The sequence below is a fragment of the Hyaena hyaena genome, unplaced genomic scaffold, assembly GCF_003009895.1.
Source record: "Hyaena hyaena isolate Hyena2069 unplaced genomic scaffold, ASM300989v1 scaffold_19, whole genome shotgun sequence".
Lineage (NCBI taxonomy): Eukaryota > Metazoa > Chordata > Mammalia > Carnivora > Hyaenidae > Hyaena > Hyaena hyaena.
Window position 1 is genome coordinate 6,222,743 of NW_024080651.1, and position 25,998 is coordinate 6,248,740.

The window sequence follows — 25,998 nt, forward strand, 5'->3', positions numbered from 1 at the left end:
CCTGGCTTTCTAAATTATTAACTTTTTTTATTGACACAAGAGAACAATAAAAACTAAAACTCAGGTCTATAATCTAGTCATCTCATATGATAAAATTACCAACTCCTTCCTCCTTTTTGAAATTATCTCCCATCTGAAACACAATAAACTCTAAAAGTGAAAAAATCAATAAAATTATCCTTTGCTTAATAAATATTTAGTGGCTCAGATAGAGTTCAGGCAAAATAGCCGTGGACAAAGACAGCCACTGCAAGGAGAAGAATGGCATTGACATTCACTATAGCTCTCCATAAAGGCTTCTCAGATGTGTCTGTCAGCTTCTTTTTCTGGGCTTCTTCCTCCTCTTTGCTCATCTTTGGGCTTTTCTTCTGCAAACCGCAGAATAAGTCATAAGCCTTCCTGAGACATCCACGGGGTTCCTCAGCATTATCTGAAACAAAGAAAGATAAGCGAATAATCATAAAAAATGGGAAATAATATCCCTGTCAATGTAGTACAGATGACTGCAAAGGATGATTACAACCATTTTTAAGTGTTAGAGGAATCCCTGAAAAAAATATAAACAACTTTGATAATATAAAAATAGAAAACTTTTGCATAACTTGTGTCAATACAGTACAATACAACCAAGTAAAAATACAATAAACAAAGTAAAAACAAGTGACAAACTGAGGAAAAACATTTGCATCTTGGGGCATCGGGTTGGCTTAGTCAGTTATGTGTCCGACTTCAGCTCAGGTCATGATCTCCCAGTTTGTGAGTTTGAGCCCTGCATCCAGCTCTGTGCCGACAGCTCAGAGCTTGGAGCTGCTCTGTGTCTCCCTCTCTCTCTGCCCCTCCCCTTTCATGCTTTGCCTCTCTCTCTCTCTCTCTCAAAAATTAATAATTAATAAAACAGTAAAAAAAATTAAAAATATTTGCATCTTACACTACAAAGGGTTTAATATCCTTAATGTATAATGGGCTTTTAAAGTAGAGAATAAAAGACTACCAACAACCCCATGTAGACATATATACATACATAGATAAACAGTTTTTAAACTTATTCAATAAAGAGAAATTTGAAAAAAAAATGACATTGAGATACTACAACTCATCTATCAGTCACAAAAATTAAATAGTTTCACAATTGGGGTGCCTGGATGGCCCAGTCAGTTAAGCATCCAACTTTGGCTCAGGTCATGATCTCACAGTTCATGGGTTTGAACCCCACGTCAGGTTCCGTGCTGACAGTTCAGAGCCTGGAACCTGTTTTGGATTCTGTGTCTCCGACTCTCTCTACCCTTCCCCCTCTCATGCTCTCTCTCTCTCAAAAATAATAAAATATTTTTTAAAAGTTTCACAATATACTATGTTAGTCTGTGTGGAAGCAGGTACTCTCACACATTGTTGCTAGGAAAGCAAGGTTCAACTCTCATGAATAGGAATTTGGCAGTGTACAGCAAAATTGCATTGCCATTAACCTTTTGACCCAAGATTCAAACTTCTCAAAGTCCATCCCAAAGGTAAATTGGCAAAAATACAAAAGCTCTAAGTACAACACTATTTGTTCCTGCATTAGAAAATTTAAAACATACTTCCAAACTCAAATGTCTATAAAAAAACCATAATGAATGTAGAACTATTTTTATAAATGAATGGTAAAGAAAATTCTACAAAATAAAAAATATGAGATGCAGCAAAAACATCACTTTGAGAAAAATGTGTAGCTTTACTTATTTACATTATAAAAGAAGGGAGGCTGAAAATCAATGAAATAATATTCAATTTAAGTTACAAAAATAATAGAATAAACCCAAATATGTAAACGGAAGGGCATACAAATGAGACAGAAAGTAATAAAATAGAAAAAAAAGGTAACAAGAGAGAAAAATAACAAAGCCCAAGTTGGTTCTTAAAGATAAGTAAAATAGACTAGTCTTTAGTGAAATTTATCGAAAAAGAAGAGACATCATAAATACTTATATAAGGAATAAAAAGGAAGGCATAACTACAGAAGTAGTAGGGACAGATAGGCCAATATAAATTATATATAGTTAAATATATATTATATTATATTTATAATAAATATATAAATAAATATATATTTATAATATATAATATATAATATATAATATAATAAATATAATAAATAAATAAATATATAATTTATATATTTTATATATAATAATTTTTTAATATTTTATATATAATAAATTTATATATTATATATAATATATAAATATAATATAATATATAATATTTATATATTATAATAATTTATATATAATAAATATATAATAAATATAATAAATAAATATATAATAAAAGTAATGTAAATAACTTCATGTCATTATATTTAAAGTGTGTACTAAATGGACGCAATCATAGAATCATAGAAAATATAATTTCCCAAATTGATTAACCAAGAAATGGAAACTTTAATAGCTCTATAGGCATTGACTAAACAAATTTAATCCGTTTAAAAGCCTCTCTCTCTCTCTCTCTCTCTCTCTCTCACACACATACACACACACTCACTCACCAGGCCTCCTAATGCCTAATACTATTATTGGCAAAACACCAAAATTTTGATGCAGATATCATTCCACTCTTACTGAAATAGCTCCAATTCATTCTATGAGAACACTAAGATCTACTTTTTTGAGAGAGAGAGGGAAAGAAAGGAGGCTCCATGCCCAGGGTGGAGCCCAGCGTGGAGCCCAAAGCAGGGCTCCATCTCATAACCCTGAGATCATGACCTGAGCCAAAATCAAGAGTCAGACACTTAACTGACTGAGCCACCTAAATGCCCTAAGAACACTATGATCTTAATACCAAAACCAGACAAAGTACAAAAAAGGAAAACTATATAGGCCAGTCTTACTCAGGAATACTGATATAAAAATCCAAAAGCAGTAGAAGGCATTTATCCTTCCTTTAAGTTGAAGAACTCAAGCCAAATCAAATGAAACAATTAGTGTAGAGTTCCAGACAACATATCCTAAAGTGCTAAACTTTGTCAGTGGTTTTAAAAACACTAGGTAGGGGTGCCTGGGTGAGTCAGTCCGTTGAACATCTGACTTTGGCTCAGGTCATGATCTCACGGTTTGTAGGTTTGAGCCCCACATCAGGCTTTTGTTGTCATTACAGACATTACAGAGCCTGCTCCAGATGATCTGTCTCCCTCTCTCTCTGCCCCTCCTCCACTGGTGCTCTCTTTCTCTCTCTCTCTCTCTCTCTCTCTCTGTCTCCCTCTCTCTCAAAATTAAAACAAAAAATTATTTTTAAATGCCAGGCAAACAAAGAGTCATGGGGTGGATGCTGGAGAATTTTCCATGAAAGAAATGAAATTAGAACCTAATTTCAAAGAATAGGCCATTTTTTTCTCTCTTATAGAGGAAGTAGAAATATTCTAAGAGCTTGGTATACACGAAGGGAAAGTGAAGAAATCTGCCTGGCTGGAATGGATGGTATATTGGAGAGAATAGTGAGAAATGAAGTTGGAGAAAAAGGTGGGACTAGATGCTAGATGCTTAATCACTATCAACCAAGAATGATTTGTTGAGGAGGGAGAAGGCAAGATAGCGGAGAAGTAGGGAGCTCAGTATATTTCACTCGCCCCCATTTCTCAAATGGAGAAGGCCTGAAGCCATAGGAACCCTTACAGAATCCAGGAGTTTGGGAGGAAAAGGAGACAGAGTCCACTGAGAAAACCTAATAGTGTGAGTGTGAACTGGGGAAGATAAAATCAGGCCGGGACTGGAGACACAGAGGGAAGGGGAGATCCTCCTTTGCTGGGAGCCACGGTGAGTCTAGGGGGAAAAAAAGAAAGAGTGGCCGAAACTGCTCAAGACATTGTCCCTGTCGCTGGAGAAAAGAAAAATCTCTGCTCGGGACAGAGAGGGACCCGGTTTCCTGATGTCCAGCTGACCCTAGGGGAGACGCACTGGTCCTAGGCAACCCCGGGAGAAACCGCTCCTCTGCTCGCCATCTCGACCTGGAGAAGTGGCACCTGAAGCTGCTCTGCCATTCTTCTGGCTCGGCTTGATTCCCAGCAGGGAGGCAAGAGGCTTGAAACTGCTAGGAGGGACTCAGTTTGAGAGTTTTATTCGGTCAGTAACGATGGGGCACACAGACTAAGATCTGGAAACAAGGCATGGCTTGGGACATAGAGCACAGCCCACCTCAGCTACGCCCTCGGCACAGGGAGATTGGACCCAAAAGAGTGAGTTGTAATGTTTGGCTTGAGAAGGGACTGGGGCACCGCCATTTTTCTCCCACAACCACCAAGGCAGGACCTCAGGGAGCAGTCAGTGGGATGCAGTGGAAGCTAAGATCCACCTACACCAAGCCATGCCCATCCCCACTAGAGAGCTGCCTTTTTTTTTTTTTTTACCAGGGCCTGGGGCAAGATATACATGGATGAACTACCATGATTAATTCTAGATCAATTCTTTCTTTTCAGATATATTTTCCCTTGTCTCATTCGTGTCCCTCCCCTCTGCTGAACTGGGCACTCTGGTCACTGGCTTGTGTAAACAGTCACATTTAATCCATTCTCTCTCTAGATGTATATTCTACACCTCCGCCTCTACCTTTCTCTCTCTCTCTCTCTCTCTCTGGAGTAATCAGATTATATAGTTTCTCTGAGTAACATTATCTTCGTTTCTTTCTCCTCATCTCTTACCATATTCTCCTCTTTCTCTCTCTCAATTAAGCCTCTTACTCTCTCTGCGTAGTCATTTCTCTTCCAATTTCACTTCCCCCCAGCCCTGTTATTTCTCTCTTTGTATATGCTCTTACAATGGAAGTGCATACAGCCGGCTCTTTATTTGTAGCTGGGAATTCTGGTTTTATGCTTTTAGACTGTCCTTTGTCTTTGTTTTTTTTTTTCCTTTTATCTTCTTTTTTTGTTTTTTATTTATTTTTTATTTTTATTTTTATTATTTGTTTTTCCTCCTTCCTCTTTTTTTATCCTCCTTTTTTCCCCCCTTTCAGTTTGCATGTTTGTTGGATTTGTCTGTGCATTTGTGTGCCTTATTCCCTGTGTGTTTGTCTGTCTGTTTTCTTTTCCAGGGCTACTTCAAGAAACAAGCCAAAGTACACACGGTGGAGAGTCCCAAATACCACTACGAGTAGGAAATTAAATAATCAAAGTCTCAACAGGAGAGATCAAGAGACACCATTCAAAGAATACTTCCTGAACAGACAAGCTCTGGACAGTCAAAGAGCCTTCTCTAATACAGCAGTACTCGTAGGTGCAGAGTACATAACAGGCTTTTAAAACTAACAAGAGACAGAAAGGTAGCCAAAGTGATGAAATGAAAGAACTCTCCTCTAAGAAGTTCCAGGAAGAAATGACAGCTAAAGAACTGCTCAAAACAGATATAAGCAACTTGAATGAACAAAAATTTAGAATGATAGTCATAAAATTAATCGCTGGGCTTGAAAAAAGCATGGAAGAAATCAGAGAAACTATTGCTACAAAGACTATGGAGTTTAAATATAGTTGTGATGAATTAAAAAAATGCTATAAATGAAGTGCATAATTAAATGGAGGCGTCCAATGCATGGATTAAAGAGGCGAGGGGAGAATAGGCGATTTAGAAGACACAATTATGGAAAAAGAGGAAGTCAAGTAAAAGAGAGATAAACTGATCCAGGAACATGAAAGGAGAGTTCAAGAGCAACTCTCTCAAGAGAGTTGAAAGAATTTGTCACCACTAAACCATCCCTACAAGGAATCCTGAGGGGGACTCTCTAAGGGAAATGTTGCAAACAATGCAAGGTACCAGAGACACCACCACAAGCATGAATCTTACAAAGAACACAATGACTCTAAACCCATATTTTTCAATAATAACACTAAATGTGAAAGGACTAAATGCTCCAATCAAAAGACATAGGGTAGCAGAATGGATAAAAATACAAAATCTATCTATTTGCTGTCCACAAGAAACTCATTTTAGATATGAGCACACCTTCAGATTGAAAGTAAGGGGATGGAGAAATATCTACCATGCTACTGGAAGTCAAAAGAAAGCTGGAGTAGCTATACTTATATCAGACAAACTGGACTTTAAAGTAAAGTAAATACAGTAACAAGGGATGAAGAAGGGCCTTATATAATAATTACAGGGTCTATCCATCAGGAAGAGCTAACAATTATAAATCTCTACGCACCAAATAGGGAAGCACCTAAATATATAAAACAATTAATCACAAACAGAAACAATCTTATGGACAAGAATGTGCTAATAGCAGAGGACTTTAATACTCCACTTACTGCAATGGAGAGATCAACTAGACAGATAATCACTAAAAAAACAGTGGACTTGAAGGACACTCTGGATCAGATGCATTTGACAGATATATTTAGAAGCCTACATCCTGAGGCCATGGAATTCACTTTTTCTCAAGTGCACATGGCATATTCCCCAAGATAGATCACATACTGGGACATAAAGCAGCTCTGAGTAAATATCAAAGAATTGAGATCATATCATGCACACTTTCAGGTCACAATGCTATGAAGCTTGAAATCAACCACAGGAAGAAGTCTGGAAAACCTCCAAAAACATGGAGGTTAAAGAACACCTACTAAAGAACGAATGCGCCAATCAGGCAATTAGAGAAGAAATTTAAAAATATATGGAAGCAAATGAAAATGAAAATGCAACAATCCAAACTCTATGGGATTGCTTCTCGGCCTTTTGGCTAAGATCAAGTGCAAATTCTATGGGATGCGGCAAAGGCAGTCCTAAGAGGAAAGTACATTGCACTCCAGGTCTATTTCAAGAAATTAGAAAAAGTTCATGTACAAAATCTAACAGCACACGTAAAGGAACTAGATGAAGAGCAACAAGAGCAATGCAAACCAAGTAGGGGAAGAGAAATAATAAAAATGAGGGAAGAAATAAACAATATAGAAACCAAAGAAAAGGTTGAAAGGATCAATGAAACCAAGAGTTGGTTTTTGAAAAAAATAAAAAAAATTCACAAGCTTCTAGCCAGGCTTCACAAAAAGAAAAGAGAGAGCACTCAAATAGACACAATCATGAATAAAAATGAACTTATTACAACAACCCCTCAGAAATACAAGCAATTATCAGGGAATACTATGATAAACTATATGCCAACAAACTGGACAACTTAGAAGAAATGGACAAACTCCTAAACACACTCTCACTACCAAAATTCACACGGGAAGAGATAGAAAACCTGAACAGACCCATAACTAGTTAGGAAATTGAATCAGTTATCAAAAATCTCCCAACAAATAAGAGCTCTGGGCCAGATGGCTTCCCTGGGGAATTCTACCAGACATTTAAAACAGAATTAATACCCATTCTTCCCAGGTATTTCCAAAAAATAGAAATGGAAAGAAAACTTCTGGACTCATTCTACAAAGCCAGCATCACTTTGATTCCCAAGCCAGACAGAGACCCAGCAAAAAAAGAGAACTACAGGCCAATATCCTTGAGGAATATGGATGCAAAAATCCTCAACAAGATACTTGCAAATCGAATTCAACAGCACATAAAAGGAATTATTCTCCAAGATCACGTGGGATTCATTCCTGGGTTACAGGGCTGGATCAACATTCACAAATCAATCAACGTGATACATCACATCAACAAAAGAAAAGATAAAAACCATATGATCCTGTCGATAGATGCAGAAAAAGCATTTGACAAAATACAGAATCCCTTCTTAATAAAGATCAACATCATAAAAGCCATCTATGAGAAGCCCTCAGCTAACATCATCCACAGTAGGGAAAAACTGAGAGCATTCCCCCTGAAATGAGGAACAAGACAGAGATGTCCACTCTCACCACTGTTGTTTAACATAGGGCTGGAAGTCCTAGTATCAGTAATCAGACAACAAAAGGAAATCAAAGGTATCAGAATTGGCAAAGAAGAAGTCAAACTTTCACTTTTCGCAGATGACATGATAGTCTACATAGAAAACCTAATAGACTCCACCAGAAGCCTACTAGAACTGATCCAAGAATTCAGCAAAGTTGCAGGGTACAAAATCAACGTACAAAAATAGGTTGCATTTTTATACACCAGTAATGAAGCAACAGAAAGAGAAATCAAGAAACTGATCCCATTCACAATTGCACAAAAAAACATAAAATACCTAGGAATAAACCTACCCAAAGATATTAGAGATCTGTATGATGAAAACTATGAAAAACTATGAAGGAAATTGAAGAAGACACAAAGAAATGGAAAACATTCCATGCTTATGGGTCAGAAGAATAAATATTGTTAAAATGTCATTATTACCCAAAGCAATCTACACATTTCTGGCAATCCCAATCAAAATTGCATCAGCAGTCTTCTCAAAACTACAACAAACTATGCTAAAATTTGTATGGAACCACAAAAGACCCCGAATAGCCAAAGTCATATTGAAGAATAAAACCAAAACGGAAGGCATCACCATCCCAGACTTTAGCCTCTACTACAAAGCTGTCATCATTAAGACAGTATGGTATTGGTACAAAAACAGACAAATAGGCCAACGGAATAGAATAGAGAACTCAGAATTGGACCCACAAGTGTATGGCCAACTAATCTTTGACAAAGTGGGAAAGAGTATCCAATGGAAAAAAGATAGCTTCTTTAACAGATGGTGCTGGGAGAACTGGACAGCAACATGCAGAAGAATGAAACTAGATCATTTTCTCACACCATACACAAAAAGAACCTCAAAGTGGATGAAGGAACTGAACGTGAGACAGGAAACCATCAAAACCCTAGAGGAGAAATCAGGGAACAACCTCCTTGAATCCAACCGCAGCAATTTCTTACTTAACCCATCCCCAAAGGCAAGGGAATCAAGAGCAAAAATGAACTATTGGGACCTCATCAAGATGAAAAGCTTCTGCAGGTCAAAGGAAATAATTAATAAAATTTAGGCACCGGCAGAATTGGAAAAATTGTTGCAAATGAAATATCAGATAAAGGGCTGTATCCAAAATCTATAAGGAACTCACCAACCTCCACACTCGAAAAACAAAAAATCCGGTGAAGAAATGGGCAGAAGATATGAACAGACACTTCTCCAAAGAGGACAACCAGATGGCCAAAAGACACATGAAACGATGCTCAGCATTCCTCCTCATCAGGGAAATGCAAATCAAAACTACATTGAGATACCACTTGACGCCAGTCGGGTGGCTAAAATGAGGAAATCAGAGAACTCTAGATGCTGGCGAGGATGTGGAGAAACGGGCACCTTCCTACACTGTTGGTGGGAACGTAAACGGGTGCAGCCCCTCTGGAAAACAGCGTAGAGGTTCCTCAAAAAATTAACACTAGAACTCCCCTATGACCCAGCAATAGCACTGCTAGGAATTTACCCAAGGGATACAGGAGTGCTGATGCATAGGGACACATGTACCCCAATGTTCATAGCAGCACTCTCTACAATAGCCAAAGCATGGAAAGAGCCTAAGGGTCCATCAACTGATGAATGGATCAAGAAGATGTGGTTTATCTACACAAAGGAATACTACATGGCAATGAGAAAGAATGAAATCTGGCCATGTGTAGCAACATGGATGGAACTTGAGGGTGTTATGCTGAGTGGAATAGGTCAGGCAGAGAAGGACAGATATCATATGTTTCCATGTTGATTAGGAGGAACTTAATGGAGCACCATGGAGGAGAAGAAGGGGGAAAATGGTCGAGGAGAGGGAGGGAGGCAAACCATTAGAGATTTTTGATTACTGAGAATGAACTGAGGGCTGATGGAGGTGGGGGAGAGGGTAAGAGGAGTGATGGGCATGGAGGAGGGCACTTGTTAGGATGAGCACTGGGTGTTATATGGAACCCAACTTGACAATAAACTATTTAAGAAAAAATAATATTATAAATAAATAAAGTCACTATCTGCCTGTTCAGACTTGAGAAAGAAAGGAAAGAACTTGGTGAATAAACTTCAAATGAAAATTAAAAAAAAAAAAAGATCGATTTGTTGAACATTTAATATGTGATTAGGAAAAGGAGACTCTGGAGTTGATTTTCACATCAGAGCTGGTACACAGACCCATGGTTGTATGATGGCTGAATGGACGGACAGTCTGATGGACAGGCAGATGAATTCGAATATTTCTTTTATAATGAATTTGTCTTGGTTTGGGGAAAATAAGATTTCAAAGTTTCAGTTTACCATAAATCTAACAGCTTTTTTAAGAAACTGAATTTAGTGGCAAAAAGAAAATTTAAGCAAACATGAAACCAATTCAGGAATACTGAATTTTTGTATGAAAACCAAATGTAAACCAGATATTACCTTCATCAACATCATTATCAGCTTCTTCATGTCTTTTCTCTTCTGCATCTAAATCAATTCGTTCCTCCTTACTGTTCCGAAGAGCCCAGCACAGACGATACAGCTACACAAAGACCACAGACAAGCACGTTAGTGATGGACAAATGTTTAAATAATACGATGGTACATTCATTTATTGTTTAGTGCAAGAAAATCAAATGACATTGCATAGTATATGTAACAAAGAAATGTCTTCTGCCATAATAATTCACAAATACACACTAACTATTTAAAATTATTGATGTTTTAAACTCTTTCAGTAGTAATTAAATACTCATAAGTAATAGTCCTTAAAAAAATTTTAACGTTTATTCATTGTTTAGAGACAGGGAGACAGAGTGTGAGCAGGATAGGGGCAGAGAGGGAGGAAGACACAGAATCTGAAGCAGGCTCCAGGCTCTGAGCTGTCAGCACAGAGCCTGATGCAGGGCTCGAACCCACAAGCCATGAGATCGTGACCTGAGCTGAAGTTGGACGCTTAACTGACTGAGCCACCCAGGTTCCCCATCTTAAGCAATATTCTTAAAACTCTTACTTCTGGATTTATAATTTCATAAAAGTCAAATATATATCTAGCTTACAGTACCCTCACTTCACTCATCCTTATCATTCAGCTGTTATTAACTGTATCATATTACTTTCAGTTTGTCTAGTGGTTACGTTTGTAACTTATAAAATATTTTTTTAGGGGCACCTGGGTGGCTCAGTCGGTTGAGCGTCTGACTTTGGTTCAGGTCATGACCTCATGGTTCGGGTTTGAGCCCAGCATCAGGTTCTGTGCTGACAGCTCAGAGCCTGGAGCCTGCTTCAAATTCTGTGTCTCTCTCTGTCTTTGCTCCTCCCCTGCTTGCGCTTTGTCTTTCTGTGTCTCTCAAAGGTAAATAAATGTTTAAAAATATAAAAATAAAATAAAATATCCTTTTTAGCTCCATTCCTGGATTCATCGTGTTTAGATCATATCTATGTACTACTATTAAGTTCTGATAACAATTTGTGCCCTTATACATCCATTCTCCAGCCAACCTCCAAGCTTTTGTCAAATGTATCATTATTTTAAAATTGCTATAAGCTTTATAGAATTTAATTGTTTTCTATAAATATGATCAATATTTCCATGCTTTGTATGTTGGCTAAAAATTTGAAAATAGCTATTTATGCTATTATGTAACTTTTTTCTATGCCATAGATCCAAGACATGTAATTGGACACAATGAATGAATACCAGCTCTAGGTCATTCTAAGGAAAGGATTCCAAGTGTCAACTGGGTTTCAAAATTATAATCATCATATGCTCAAAGTGATGTGTCATTTTAATTGGCCTCATACTTGGCTCATGACTTTCTTGTAGAGATTTACTAGGATTTATAATTGGCTTTTTAAAATTTATTGTAGGCATAACAAGCATATGCTTCCACCTTACCACTAAGATTCCTAATTGTAGCTTCATAAAGTTCTTAATCCTAGCATTTTTTTAATGTTTATTTAATCTTGAGAGAGAGAGACAGAGTGCGAGATGGGGAAGAACAGAGAAAGGGAGACACAAAATCCAAAGCAAGCTCCAGGCTCTGAGCTGTAAGCACAGAGCCCGACGTGGAGCTTGAACTCACGAATCATGAAATCACGACCTGAGCCGAAGTCAGATGCCCAACCGACTGAGCCATCCAGGTGCCCCTTAATCCTAGCATTTCTTATACAGTATATATTTTCTTGCTGAAACCCTTTTATTTGGGCTCCTTGAATTTTTGTTCTAACTTGGACAGGTACTTTTTAGTCTTGCCAAAACAAAGTATCATTCTGAGATTTCTTTTTACTGAATTGCTAGGTTAGATCCACAACACTACTCATAACGTTCTCTGATGTGACTTATGATATTTATCAGTCCATTTTGAAAATTCAAACCTCATAGTATATTTATAAAACATAAACATAAATTACATAAATGGTGTTATTGATTCTTTAGACACATTTTTTAAAAAACTTAATGATAAATTGTAGTTATTTTTGTTGCCATATAAAGCTTAATGTTTATATTTCTTTGAAAAATATAATATATTTTCTAGTATTTTTTTTCCATTCAATTCCCAATATTCAACACAAATATTTGTTGTGACTTCTGGTGACATGTCTTTGATAAAGTAATGTGAACCATTCTGTGTTTTGGATTTCCCCATCCACAAATAATATTTACTACTTTCTAAGGGAATATGCAAGTAAATACTGCTTCAAAGACTGAGTGATAAATGCAAAATAAATAAAAGTTATACACATGAGTAATACATTCAAATAATGTTAGTATGTAAGCAATATTTAAGTTAAAAAATGACTAATATTCTTGATTCCTTTGCTTTGGGGGAATGTGTCAAGTAAGAGGTTGCTGCGGTGGAGGTCAAAGAGGTTGTTTCCTGCTTTCTCCTCTAGGGTTTTGATAGTTTCCTGTCTCACATTCAGGTCCTTTATCCATTTTGAGTTTATTTTTGTGTATGGTGTGAGAAATTGATCTAGTTTCATTCTTTTGCATGTTGCTGTCCAGTTCTCCCAACACCATCTGTTAAAGAGGCTGTCTTTTTTCCATTGGATATTCTTTCCTGCTTTGTCAAATATTAGTTGGCTGTATACTTTTGGGTCCATTTCTGAGTTCTCAATTCTGCTCCATTGGTCTATGTGTCTGTTTTTGTGCCAATACCATACTGTCTTGATGATGACAGCTTTGTAGTAGAGGTTAAAGTCTGGGATAGTGATACCTCCCGTTTTGGTTTTATTTTTCAGTATTACTTTGGCTATTCGGGGTCTTTTGTGGTTCCATACAAATTTTAGGATAGTTTGCTCTAACTTTGAGAAGTATGCTGGGGCAATTTTGATTGGAATTGCGTTGAATGTGTAGATAGCTTTGGGTAGTAATGACATCTTAAAGCAAAGGAATCAAGAGCAAAAATAAACGATTGGGACCTCATCAAGATTAAAAGCTTCTGCACGGCAAAGGAAACAACCCACAAAACTAATAGGCAACCAACGGAATGGGAAAAGATAGTTGCAAGCGACATATCAGATAAGGGGTTGATATCCAGAATCTATAAGGAACTCACCAAACTCCACACCCAAAAAACAAACAACCCAGTAAAGAAATGGGCAGAAGATATGGACAGACACTTCTCCAAAGAGGACATCCAGATGGCCAACAAACATATGAAAGGATGCTCAGCATCCCTACTTATCAGGGAAATACAAATCAAAACCACACTGAGATACCACCTCACACCAGTCAGAGTGGCTAAAATGAGCAAATCAGAGAACATGAGATGCTGGCGAGGATGTGGAGAAACGGGCACCCTCTTACACTGTTGGTGGGAATGTAAACTGGTACAGCCCCTCTGGAAAACAGTGTGGAGGTTCCTCAAAAAATTAACAATAGAACTCCCCTATGACCCAGCAATAGCACTGCTAGGAATTTACCCAAGGGATATAGAAATGCTGAGGCATAGGAGCACATGTACCCCAATGTTCATAGCAGCACTCTCAACAATAGCCAAAACATGGAAAGAGCCTAAGTGTCCATCAACGGACGAATGGATCAAGAAGATGTGGTTTATCTATACCATGGAATACTACATGGCAATGAGAAACAATGAAATCTGGCCATGTGTAGCAACATGGATGGACCTTGAGGGTGTTATGCTGAGCGAAATAAGTCAGGCAGAGAAGGACAAATATCATATGTTTGCACGTATAGGAGGATTAGGAGGAACTTGACGGAGGAACAAGGGGGAGAAGAAGGGCGGAAATGGTGGGGGAAAGGGAGAGAGGCAAACCATGAGAGACTCTTGAATGCTGACAAAAACAGAACTGATGGATGTAGGGGGGAGGGGGGATTGGCATGGAGGAGGGCACTCGTGGGGATGAGCACTGGGTGTTATGTGGAAACTAATTTGACAATAAACTATCTATTAAAAAAATGACTAATATTTGCTGCTCCTCTATAGTGTTTCCCCCAGAGATACCTTTTATTGAGGGCACTTGTTGGGATGAGCACTGGGTGTTATATGGAAACCAACTTGACAATAAACTATTTAAGAAAATAAAAAGATAAAATAAATTAAATTAAAAAATAAAAATAAACTATCTAAGGCCTCACAGGTCCACTAGGGAAAAAAAAACTTTATGGTGTATATGCTTTAAGGTATTTTTTCCATTGTTAGACCAATGTGTGTGTGTGTGTGTGTGTGTGTGTGTGTTATTTTCAAAAGGTGATCTTATATAATACCATATTATTCTGCAAGTTTTTCCCCACTTAACCATATCATGGACATTTAAGAAAGCAAATGATAGAACTCCTCAGGCTTTTGAACAGCTGCATGGTATTTAGTGTACCATGTGCTAGTGTATCCATTTCACTAGCAATGGAAATTTAGGTTGTTTCCATCTTTTTCTACTAGAAACCTTTTGCAGATAATATCTTTATATGTATATTTTTCCTATTTGTGTATTTCTACACAATAAGTTCCTAGAAATGGGGTTGTTGGTTCATAAGGTATGAGAATTTTAATTATAATTGATACATATTCCCTAATTGTCCTCCTACAAATTACAAAATTCATACATTACCAATGATTTTGGAGAGTGGACATTTCCCAACATCCTTACCAATAGTGGACATATTAATATTAAACCCTTTTGCCAATTTGAAAGGCATCTCATTCTATTTCTTTTTCCTGCCACCTAGTATCATGTACTTATTTTTTTAAATCTCTGTATTGATGTTTGTATTGTATATGAAATTCTACTCATCCCCAAATAGTCCCAGCCCAGATAACAGCTCTGCTCTGAAGTCTTTTCCAATCTCTTAGGTAGCACTAATTCCTCTCTTCCTGGTATCTTATAACAAAGATAAAGATTTGTGAAGTTTTTTGAGGATGAAGCCCATTTCCTAATACCTGGGAAGGCAAAGAACTCTTATTTATTTATTTATTTATTTATTTATTTATTTATTTATTTAGAGTAAATGGGGGAGAAGGGCAAAGGAAAAGAGAGAGAGAGAGTGAGAAACAGAGAGCGAGCGAGCAAGCGAGAGAGAGAGAGAGAGAGAGAGAGAGAGAGAATCCCAAGCAGGCTCCATGCCCAGTGCAGACACTGACATGGAGCTTGATCTCATGACCCTGGGATCATGACCTGAGCCAAAATCAAGAGTCAGTCACTTAATTGACTGAGGTATCCAGGAGCCCCAAGAATTCTTATTTTGAAATGAGTACTCACATGTACATCAGGAATGGGTTTTGTTAACAGGGAAATTCCCAGGATGACTAGTAAGGAAACAAAAAAGAGGATGATGGCAAAGTACAGATAGTGCACTCCACAGATGATCTTGGGACAGTTACTGGCAGCTAAGCAACTTCCTGTTCCATAGGCAAACTCTGCAATCATTCGAATGAGGCCAATCACAAGTCCAACGACTAGACCCCAGAAGGCTCCCTGCAAAAGAAATGAGAATAAAACCATACTATTTAGAAAAGATGGGAAGCTCATTTGAGTAGGTAAGAATTATCATCCTACCTACTTTCTCCACTAAGAACCAATAATGGCTAGCCTTGAGCACAAAGCCATGAAAACAATGAAAAGATACAAATGCATGTGTTTATCAGTGATCCTGAAATTTTATTGCATCAGATACTACTCCAGGACACTACTGTATACTCTGCCCCAAGCTTGTTTACCTTGAATTTTATTTTATATATAGATTTTAAAAGTAGTGGTTTATTCTTATTTTACAGAATAAACAGAGCTATGGATTATTTTACATAATTTACAGAGTTGATATTAGATAGCTATGATAGTTCTATTAAGCTTTTGGCAATTAAAAGCATCTATTTTCTCTGAGAAGCTGGTGGGGTTGGAAACATGTGTAACCCCTATTCCTCTGATCAAGATATTATGTTCAGGGGAAATGGTATTGCCTAGAGATTAAAAGCATGAGCTTTAGTTGGAGGAAGACCTGGGTCTGACTCCCAAAATACCACTTACTAATATTAAATAACATTCGAAAAGCACATAAGATATTCACCTCTCTTTTCCTATTCTTCATTTCAAAATTATAATAAAGTTAACAGCTGGAAACAATTAAGTGATTAAATATCTTGCTCCAAAATAATCAGTTACATATATTATCATAGAAATTAACATACTTTATGTTATGGAAGTGGGAGGTTTTCTTCTAAGCACTTCACATTAAAATAAATCCACTTTGGAGCACCTGGGTGGCTCAGTTGAGCATCCGACTTTGGGTCAGGTCACGATCTCAAAGTTCATTGGTTCGAGCCCCGTGTTGGGCTCTGTGCTTACAGCTGAGAGCTTGGAGCCTGCTTCAGATTCTGTACATCCCTCTCACTGCTCCTCCCCCACTCATTCTCTCTTTCACTCTCAAAAATAAATAAACATAAAAAATTGAAATAAGTCCTTTTTAGTCCTCACAGCAATCTTACAAGGTAGGCACTGTGATTATCTTCATTCTACACAGAACCAATGGTTTGCTTAAGATAGATCACAATGATATAAAATGGTAGAGCCAGGGTTGAATTCTGTCAGTCTTACTCCAAAACTTGTCTTCCTCATCACTGTGTCATATATGTATATAATATTTTGTAGGAAATATACAGACTGTACTACAAGTGTGCCCTATGTATTTACAAACTTTAATGTATTTACACAGGAATTATAGCTAACTACAATGAAAATTGAGATGGGCTTTGAGTTGTATAAACAGGGTGAAAGACTGCATTTTCCTACCAGTGAAAGAAATAAAATATTCTCACCCCAGCAGGGAAGAAGTTTTCTGATTTTTACTTACCTGTTCATTGACTCTTTTACAGAAGATGGCAAGCAGGAAGACAGCCGCAATTGGAGGCCCAAGATAGCTAGAAATTGATTCTATATAATGGAATAGTTGTCCGTTTTGAGATACCTGCACTAAGGGGACCCACAAAATGCTGATGACAATTAATAGAATGATAAATAGCCTGGAGAGAAAGAAAAATGATTTAAATTTTAAACAAAAGCATTATTGGTGCCTCCATTGTGCTTTAAAGTTCTTGATTCTTGTGGCTATTCATTGATTTTCCAAATAAAATCATACTTCTTGACCTCACATGAAGCCATGGGATGTTTTATGACCATAGATTAGTAAAATGCCAATAAAGCAATCACTTCTCTGTAATTGAAGTAATAGCTTCAACTGTAAGGTTAAATATCCATTCATAAAACAGTTCAAATGTCAGCAACTGGTTAATAATTCTCTAGTGCAATTTATGTAATATATCAATTAGGAATAAACACCACACTATTTCTATGAATAAGTAATTATTTGTATGATAAAGAAAGCAGATCCCCATTTTGATATTTTTTTCCCTAGCTTGAGAGAAACTAAGTCAATTTGCACAGGTTAGAATTAAAATATCCTTTATCCTAGAATGCTGAGTGAATTGGCCAGAAATGCTAATTTGTTCATTTTACTGCTTGAGTACTTTGGCAGGTAGAAAGTCAGTAAAAAACCTTTTAGATGTCATGGGGTGCAGGGAGAATAACTAATGATAAGCTCAATATTCTGTTCTTATTGTGTGAATAAACAAACATAATTTACTCAACTGTCTGTAAAAGGTTATTACTTCTCTGTGCTCACCTGAAACAGAGAGGTGGAGGCTGGGAGAAATGGGGGACAGGCATTTGGGCAGGAGACTGAGGCACAAGTGTTTCATTGAATGTTCACAAAACTTCTGCAACCTACTAAGTAAATGTGATAAACCACAGGAAGTCTGAGCATGATGCCTAGAGTATAGTAAGGATTCAATAAATAATACCCACTGTCCTTGTTCTCCTTGTTATCGTCATTGGAAAGCGAGTCATGTACATCCCTTGCTTGCTTATTTTCAGTTGTTTTCTATCATATGTGGAATAAAATCCAAAGTCTTGTTATGGCTTAAATGGCCCTACATAATTTCACTCTAGCTATCTTTCCGATCATGTTTCTTATCACTCTTCCACTTGTTCATATGTGCCAACCTTACTCTTGCTGCCCTCAAATACACCACACACATGACTGTTGTAAGAATTCAGCACTTACCGTTCCATCCCCACCGAGCCATGGGGCTCACTTCCACACTTCCTTCAGGGCTGTGCTTAAAGGTCACCTTCTCAGAGAGGACTCCCTGAACACCTGTCTTAAGTAACCCCGATCTTTAATCCCATTTTAATTTTATTCCTGGCACTTTTGTCATCAGATATAGAACATATTTATTAATTGTCTATCTTGCCAACAAAGGCATAAATCTCACAAAGCAGGAAATTATTTTTTACATATATGCCCTTTTCCATATTTGTATTCTGGGACATAGTAGGCTTTTAATAAGAGAGAGGGAGAGAGAGAGAGAGAGAAGAAAAACTCATTGATTTAAAATTGAGACTTAAAGGGCATTCATATCCGAGATCATATTCCTCTTGCTGGACTTCTTCATCCTGGGCTTACTGAATTCAGATCCAGCACTTTGTCTACCACAGAAACACAGATGAGATGCTTTACTGTTCTTCTTCTCCTATAGTATCTAGAGTCAAGATCTGGACCAAGTGAGCCCTTGGAATTTTCCTTGCAAATGCTTAATTTACTAAGTGATTGTTACTGTCTTCAGCAAAGCAGTATCTTTTATATATAGTCAGTTTCTCTTCAGATTCCATTTCTTTTTTAAAAATATTTTAACGTTTATTTAGTTTTGAGAGATGGAGAGAGACAGAACACAAGCAGGGGAGGGGGAAAGAGAGAGGGAGACACAGAATCCAAAGCAGGCTCCAGGCTCCGAGCTGTCAGCACAGAGCCTGACGTGAGGCTTAAAACCATGAACTATGAGATCCTAACCTGAGCTGAAGTCAGATGCTTAATTGACTGAGCCACTCAGGTGCCCCCTCTTGATACTCCATCTCTTAATGAGTGCAGTTGATAAACTACTGTGTAGTAGTGTGTGGATGACAATCTGTGACTTCCTTCATGAGATATACATGGAAACTTCTAGAGACTGCTTTAACCTATCAGAGTAGGTGGAAATTTTATATCTCATGAAAACTACCGGAGTTTCATGAAGATATGATAGGAAGAGAGTGTAAGGGGAGAAACAAATAAGAGACAATCAGAGGCATTTGAAAATCCTTAAAAGCAACTATTTTAAAGTATGGCCCTAGGGCGCCTGGGTGACTCAGTTGGTTGAGCGTACAACTTCAGCTCAGGGCTGATCTAACCATTCATGAGTTCCAACCCTGTGTCAAATTCTGTGCTAACAGCTCATAGAGCCTGGAGCCTGCTTTGGATTTTCTGTCTCCCTCTCTTTCTGACACTCCCCCATTCGAACTCTGTGACTCTCTTTCTCAAAAATAAATAAACATTTTTTTTTAAGTATGGTCCCAAGTTTTCTATCTGGAAACAAATAAAGTTGGATTAAATATCCTCTTAATGTCCCTTTCCCACATTAGAATCCTATTATTCATTTCACTGAAACCAAGAATGAGAAAATTCTAGTTTACTTGTATTTCCGTGCTTTCCAGAGAAATTTTTAGACAGAAACCAGGATGTTCTCACCGTCCTGTTATAAGAAGCTCTTTCTCTGATGCCTGTTTTCTAATCTTGGTGTACAGGTCCATGGTAAAGAGGGTGCTAGCACTGTTGAAGATAGAGGTCATGGAGCTCATGAGAGAGGCCAACATGACTGACAGCATCAGACCTCGCAGTCCTGGGGCCAGATGAGAGTGCAAACATTAGTTAGGAATTGGACTCCGTGATTTGCAGGGGCCTTGCCAAACCAGAGTCATTCAAAAGTGTCATCTGGAACATTTACCAACTGATGTGCCTGTCAACATGTATCATCATGTAGCATTTCCTGGACATTTCCTGGTGATTTGAGAATGATCCAGTACAGAATTTTAGTTATAAATGTAAACTTAAAGATCATTTGCTGGAATCTAAATTTAGGAGAGGGGAGGCATCTCTCCCTATCTTTCTTTGGGGAGAAACTCTTGGCTTCCTGAAGACTTAGAGAACTGGAGAGAGAAAAACCTAGTAAGTGATTCTGTGGAGGAAGTTTTTGTTGGGCAAAGCAAAGAGTTTTGAGATATTATGGTATTCGTCCTCTAGTTCCCTCTGCTTATTAGTAATGCCCCTAAGGCTCCTAGGACAAAGTGTGGAATGAGTTATATGAGTGATGTCACTTGTGGGTCATACTCACTTCTTCCTGACAATTCTCGTGTGTCAGGGAGAAGAAAGATTGAAGAAGTGTTAGCTGACCTTTGATGGGTCTAAGGTATAAGATCACCTTGTTGTTCCTGAACCCCATATTCTGCTCTGTTACTGGCCAACACAGATCACCTTCTGGCATCCTAATAATTTGCTTTTTCCACATGTGTAATTTATTTTATATCTCATGAAACAAGAATGTGAGTTCCAAGGTATAGGGGATTTTGTTCTTATTTCACTGATGTTTTCTAAGCATCAGGCCACTGTCTGGCACATAGTAGGCATTCGATAAATAGTTGTAAATTAAATAGATTGAGGTGTATTGTTTGAGTATAACTGGTCTAGAGAGAGCAAGATAAATAGCAACATCTAGTTTTCTGAGTTTATAAGCTTGTGTTTATACAACTCTTTTACTGACAAATCCATCACTTTAAATGCTCTTGATCGCCTTGGAAGGCAATCTTGAATCTAAAGAAGTAAGGGTTCTTCTAATAGGAATTATATCTGATTCATCTCTGTATTCCCCAGGCTCAGCACAGTACTGGTAGCCTATGGAAAGTGCTCAAGAAATGTCTGACGAAGACAATTGAATTCATGGAAGTTAAGATTATTAAGGATTATGCTGTAATCCTTCCTCATGGCCCATTTATAGACTAGGTCTCTCAGGTAGTCCCAACATGAACATTTTTTTCCAGTTTTATTGAAGTATGATTGACAAATAACAGTTGTATATAGTTAAGATGTATAATGTGATGTTTTGTTTTATGTATACACTGTGAAATGTTATCATAATCAAGCTAGTAAACATAACCATCACCTCACATAGTTATAGTTTTCTTGTTTTGTGGTGAGAATACTTGAGATCTATTCTGTTAGCAAATTTTAAACATACATTCTTATTAACTATAATCTCCATGCTGTGCATTAGTTCTCCAGAACTTATGTTATCATCTTATAACTGCAAAGTTGTACCCTTTGTAATCTTCCCATTTTCCCCACCCCCAGTCCCTGGAAACCCCATTGTACTCTCTGCTTGTATGAGTTCCACTTGTTTAGATTCCACATATAAGTGACATTGTGTGCTTTTTGTCTTTCTGTGTCTGGCTTATCTCATTTAGTATAATGTCTTCCAGGTTCAGCTATGTTGTTGCACATGGCAGGTTTTCATTTTTTAAAGGCTGACTAATATGCCATTATCTATACCTATATCTGCCTGTCTATCTATCTATCTATCTATCTATCATTTATCTGTCTATCATCTATCTATCATCACATTTTCTCCATTCATTTGAGGGTGTACATTTTCTTTCTTTCTTTTTTTAATAGTTTATTGTCAAGTTGGTTTCCATATAACACGCAGTGCTCATCCCCACAAGTGCCCTCCTCCATGCCCATCATCCCCCTTCCCCTCTCCCCCACTCCCATCAGCCCTCAGTTTGTTCTCAGCATTCAAGAGTCTCTCATGGTTTGCCTCCCTCCCTCTCCCCCACTATTTTCCTGCTTTTTCTCCCCCATGGTCCTCCATTAAGTTCCTCCTAATCCTCCTATATGTGCAAACATATGGTATATGTCCTTCTCTGCCTGACTTATTTCGCTCAGCATAACATTGAGGGTGTACATTTTCTTACCATCAGGCATCAGTTCCAGCACCATCACTGGGTAAGCATAGTTAGTACAGCCGACCTCAATGCCACAATGTTTCACACATTCAGAAGGTACAACACAGGCCACCTTCTCTGAGGGGAGATTCAGATAAGTGGGTTCAGTGAGTGAGGCCCAAACAGGTAAGATCTACAACCATTGGACATAGAGACAAGTTGTAAGATGATAGGTGAGAGGAAATACATCTGCTTGGAAATTGGAGATTCAACCTTGAGCTCCATACCATAGATATGGTCCCTCTTCACCCAGAATGTGACTTCCTAAGTGTCTCATACCTGGACCTCCCTTTGCACTGACCTAAGGGGCAAGGTTCTTCTTTGGGATATGGCCCAGCTAGTGCATTAGACCAATAGGGGGAGCTGATTCCATCTTCCAGAAAAGCTACAAGAGCATAAATTCTCCCAGAGGCAGAGAACTCCAGAGATGAAACAACCACAACAGCCATATCAATATGGAAATTAGTTCTGTGTCCAGTCGTTTAATTCAGTGTTTTCTACCTACATGTAAGAAGTGTCATTTGTGTTCATTATTGGGGTAATTGCTTATGTGGGATGAGGAGGGAGTTGTACAATACCTTGAGGATTTTTTTTTACTTAAACAATATTATGACAACAAATAGAAAATGGTTTTTAAAAATCCCATAGAATACTAACACATTAATACATTAGCTTCTTTTAGTTTTTTTTATTCCTTTCTAATCTTTTTCCAGAGAGAAATGTCTTTCAGCATAACTATGACAATTGTTGAGATAATGTTTTGTATTTACTTTTTTACCCTTAAACATAATAACTTCAGCATTTGACTAAAATTTGAGAAAGTCTTCAGTTCTTATGTGTAATTTTCCATAAAGATGGTATATAATCATTTCTTTGGCCATTCCTTATTAGTTAGATATATGTCAAATATGCCAAATTTTCCTGCTTCTGAAACTCTGCAAAATCTGTTCTTTTCACCTGGTATTATGTCTTAACTTCCATACATAATGGGTTTTCTAGATTATCAAGGTTTTAATACATGTCAAAACCAGTACACAGAATTCAAGCATACAAGAAAGAGGATTTATGAGTCAATGGCTTGCCTGTGTACAGGATGCGGCTGATCATTCCTGGCATCACCATGAGAAACATGGGCAGCAGCTTCAGGTACCCACACATGATGCAGGCAGCTTTCACATGAGACATGTCCTTGCCTGACAGGCAGCGCTGCACAATAACCTGCCAGGAAAACATGACATAGTCATGAAGTGACTAGAGGATAACTTCAAAGAAGGGGAGTGCCTCTTTTCAGGGATTAATGTTACAATAAGATATGGAGTCACGAGTAGTGGAAAATAATGGACTTCAGAGTTAAATCAGAACTCAAATCCCTGCTCCTCTTACATGAGTATTTGACTTTGTGAGACTCAGGTTTCTCATGTCTAAAAGGGTTATCTCTTGCAGGATATTCTGAATATTTGGTATATTGTTTGTTAGACTCTTGGTACATAGAAGTCAATACACACCACTACTATTAAAATGTTTACAGTTCCTAGGCTGCATTGCAACAATGACCATTTACTTGTCCAGATACAAAGTTGTCATTATTGATCTTTGCAACAGGCAGTGTGTTTAAGTTGTGCCTTTAGTGTTGTAGGCACCAAATAAGCCACATACTCATCAGTATCTCTCTAGTGTTAGGGATCATTGTCCATTTGGAAAATTAAGCCCATTGCCATAGAAACAACATTCAGGCAGCCATCAGAAGAAAACCTTGAGAAATTCATCTCTAGTTATGAATCAATTATGAATCAAATATTGTGGTCCTGGGCAATTCAATGTGTATAATTTCATAATTTCCACTTAAGTTATATAATGTCTTGACTAAGAATTTGCTAGCAGGATTTCTACCCATAATGCCATTGCTTCTTGACATTTTTCTTCTCAAGGAATGTCAGAAAATAGGGATGACTTTTTCTGCTTACTTCTCTTTGGAGAGACAAATCTATTAGGGATAGCAACAATGTCATTCAGGGTTGGGAGAGCAGGTGCCATTAGTATATATTTACATACAATACAAATTATATGTAAAACAGGAGAGTCCTATCAGCAAGTAAGTAGAGTCTGGGTATTAGATCTAAGGGTGAATATGAGGCCACCTATATATAGGAGATAAGTCAGGTAGTCAGGGGCAAAATATAAATAATAAAGATGTTTGCACAAATCAATGAAAGATTACATTCTTTGGGAGATATGTTAGAGAATCAGTTTATCATATAGAGAAAAAGAAGACTTATCTCACACTGATACAAGTGACCATTGGTCCAAGATGGCTTAAAATTATGAAATTCTAAGTTTGAGTTGACAGGGACTATTTGGGGTGAGGAAAACGTCAACACAGAAAAGAAAAACAAACTTGAATGCTATTAAAAGGAAAATACAGAAAACCAAAAATAAGATCTTGGGAGTTATGAATACAAAGGCAGAAAAACTGAAGGATAATATTGAGGCAGCCTCCTAGAAAGTAGAGCAAAACAAAACAAAAAACAAAATACCAAGAGATGGACGATGTGGAAGAAAGATAAGAACACTAGAAAACTAGCTGAAGAAGATCAGTCCTCAAAATGGAAGTTCTCCAAAGGAAAACAAAATGCAAGAAATCAAAGAATTCCCCCAATTCATTAAAAATATCCATTACCAGATTAAATTGGTTTACAGTGGCCCATCACAATGAACAAAAATAGATCTACAAACAATAGCACATTGTGTGAAATTTCAGACACCGAGGACAAAGAAAAGATAAACTTTTAGAGAGAAAAGACAGGTTACATCCAAAGGATCAAGAATAACATCGGGCTTTTCAATAGTAATGGTGGAAGTCAACAGATGATGACTGAATTTATGGCTGGAAAATTATTTCCAACCTGGAAATGTGTACATGGCCAGAGGACCAATTTAAGAAAAGTTCGAGTGAAGACATTTTCAAGCATGAAGACAAATTCACAATAAATGTATCTCCTGTTTTTCTTAGGAACTTACTGGAGAATTCCATTGCCCTGAAGGAAGAAGTAAACCAAGAGATAAGATGATATGGGACACTGGAATTAAGAGATATAACCCAAGGATGAGGCAAAGGGAACCCCAAATATGGTAATAAAGGGGGTCCTGGATTAGGATGGGCACCAGGCACAGAGAACAACCCAGCAGTTTGTGAGAGGCCAAAGGTTTCATGAGAAAATGAGAAAAAGAGTTGGTAGGATATTTGATGTGTTTGCAAGCACACATCTAAAAGATTTAGGCAATTTGCAGAGGATTTGGTGTTTAATGAGTAATAATTACCAAGAAAAATTAAAACACAAAAAATAAGAATTATTTATTCTAGAGAAAAGAAAAAGCTAAAGAAAAATCAACCAGAGAATATCATGTGGCTCAGCTGTGGATTATATTTATGTAGTCACATAAATAGTAGCACTGAATGCTGATCTCACCAAAATTGTGAATTAGTTTTACTAGAAGATGAAAAACTGAAGATAAAAAAATGGAAAGAGCTAGGGGTGACTGGGTGGCTCAGTTAGTTAAGCGTCCGACTTTGGCTCATGTCATGATCTCACAGTTTAAGAATTCAAGCCCTGAGTCGGGCTCTGTGCTGACAGCGCGGAGCCTGGAGTCTGCTTCAGATTCCTTGTCTCCTTCTCTCTCTGCCCTTTCCTGCTCACACTCTGTCTGTCTGTCTCTCTCAAAAATGAATAACAAAAACATTTAAATTTTTTTAAA

At 37.5% G+C, this 25,998-nt stretch overlaps 1 protein-coding gene across 1 annotated transcript in view; it reads right to left on the minus strand.

The window, feature by feature from the left end:
* Positions 1 to 215: 215 nt before the first annotated feature.
* LOC120227861 (solute carrier family 5 member 4) overlaps positions 216 to 25,998 on the minus strand; it is a 46,683-nt gene continuing 20,900 nt past the window's right edge. The window contains exons 9-15 of the mRNA XM_039225900.1: positions 23,328 to 23,463; positions 22,216 to 22,323; positions 19,937 to 20,087; positions 17,168 to 17,336; positions 15,580 to 15,795; positions 10,294 to 10,396; positions 216 to 430 (exon numbers count right to left, since the gene is read on the minus strand). Of these exons, the coding sequence (XP_039081831.1) occupies positions 216 to 430; positions 10,294 to 10,396; positions 15,580 to 15,795; positions 17,168 to 17,336; positions 19,937 to 20,087; positions 22,216 to 22,323; positions 23,328 to 23,463 (1,098 nt within the window). The remainder of the gene's footprint in view (positions 431 to 10,293; positions 10,397 to 15,579; positions 15,796 to 17,167; positions 17,337 to 19,936; positions 20,088 to 22,215; positions 22,324 to 23,327; positions 23,464 to 25,998) is intronic.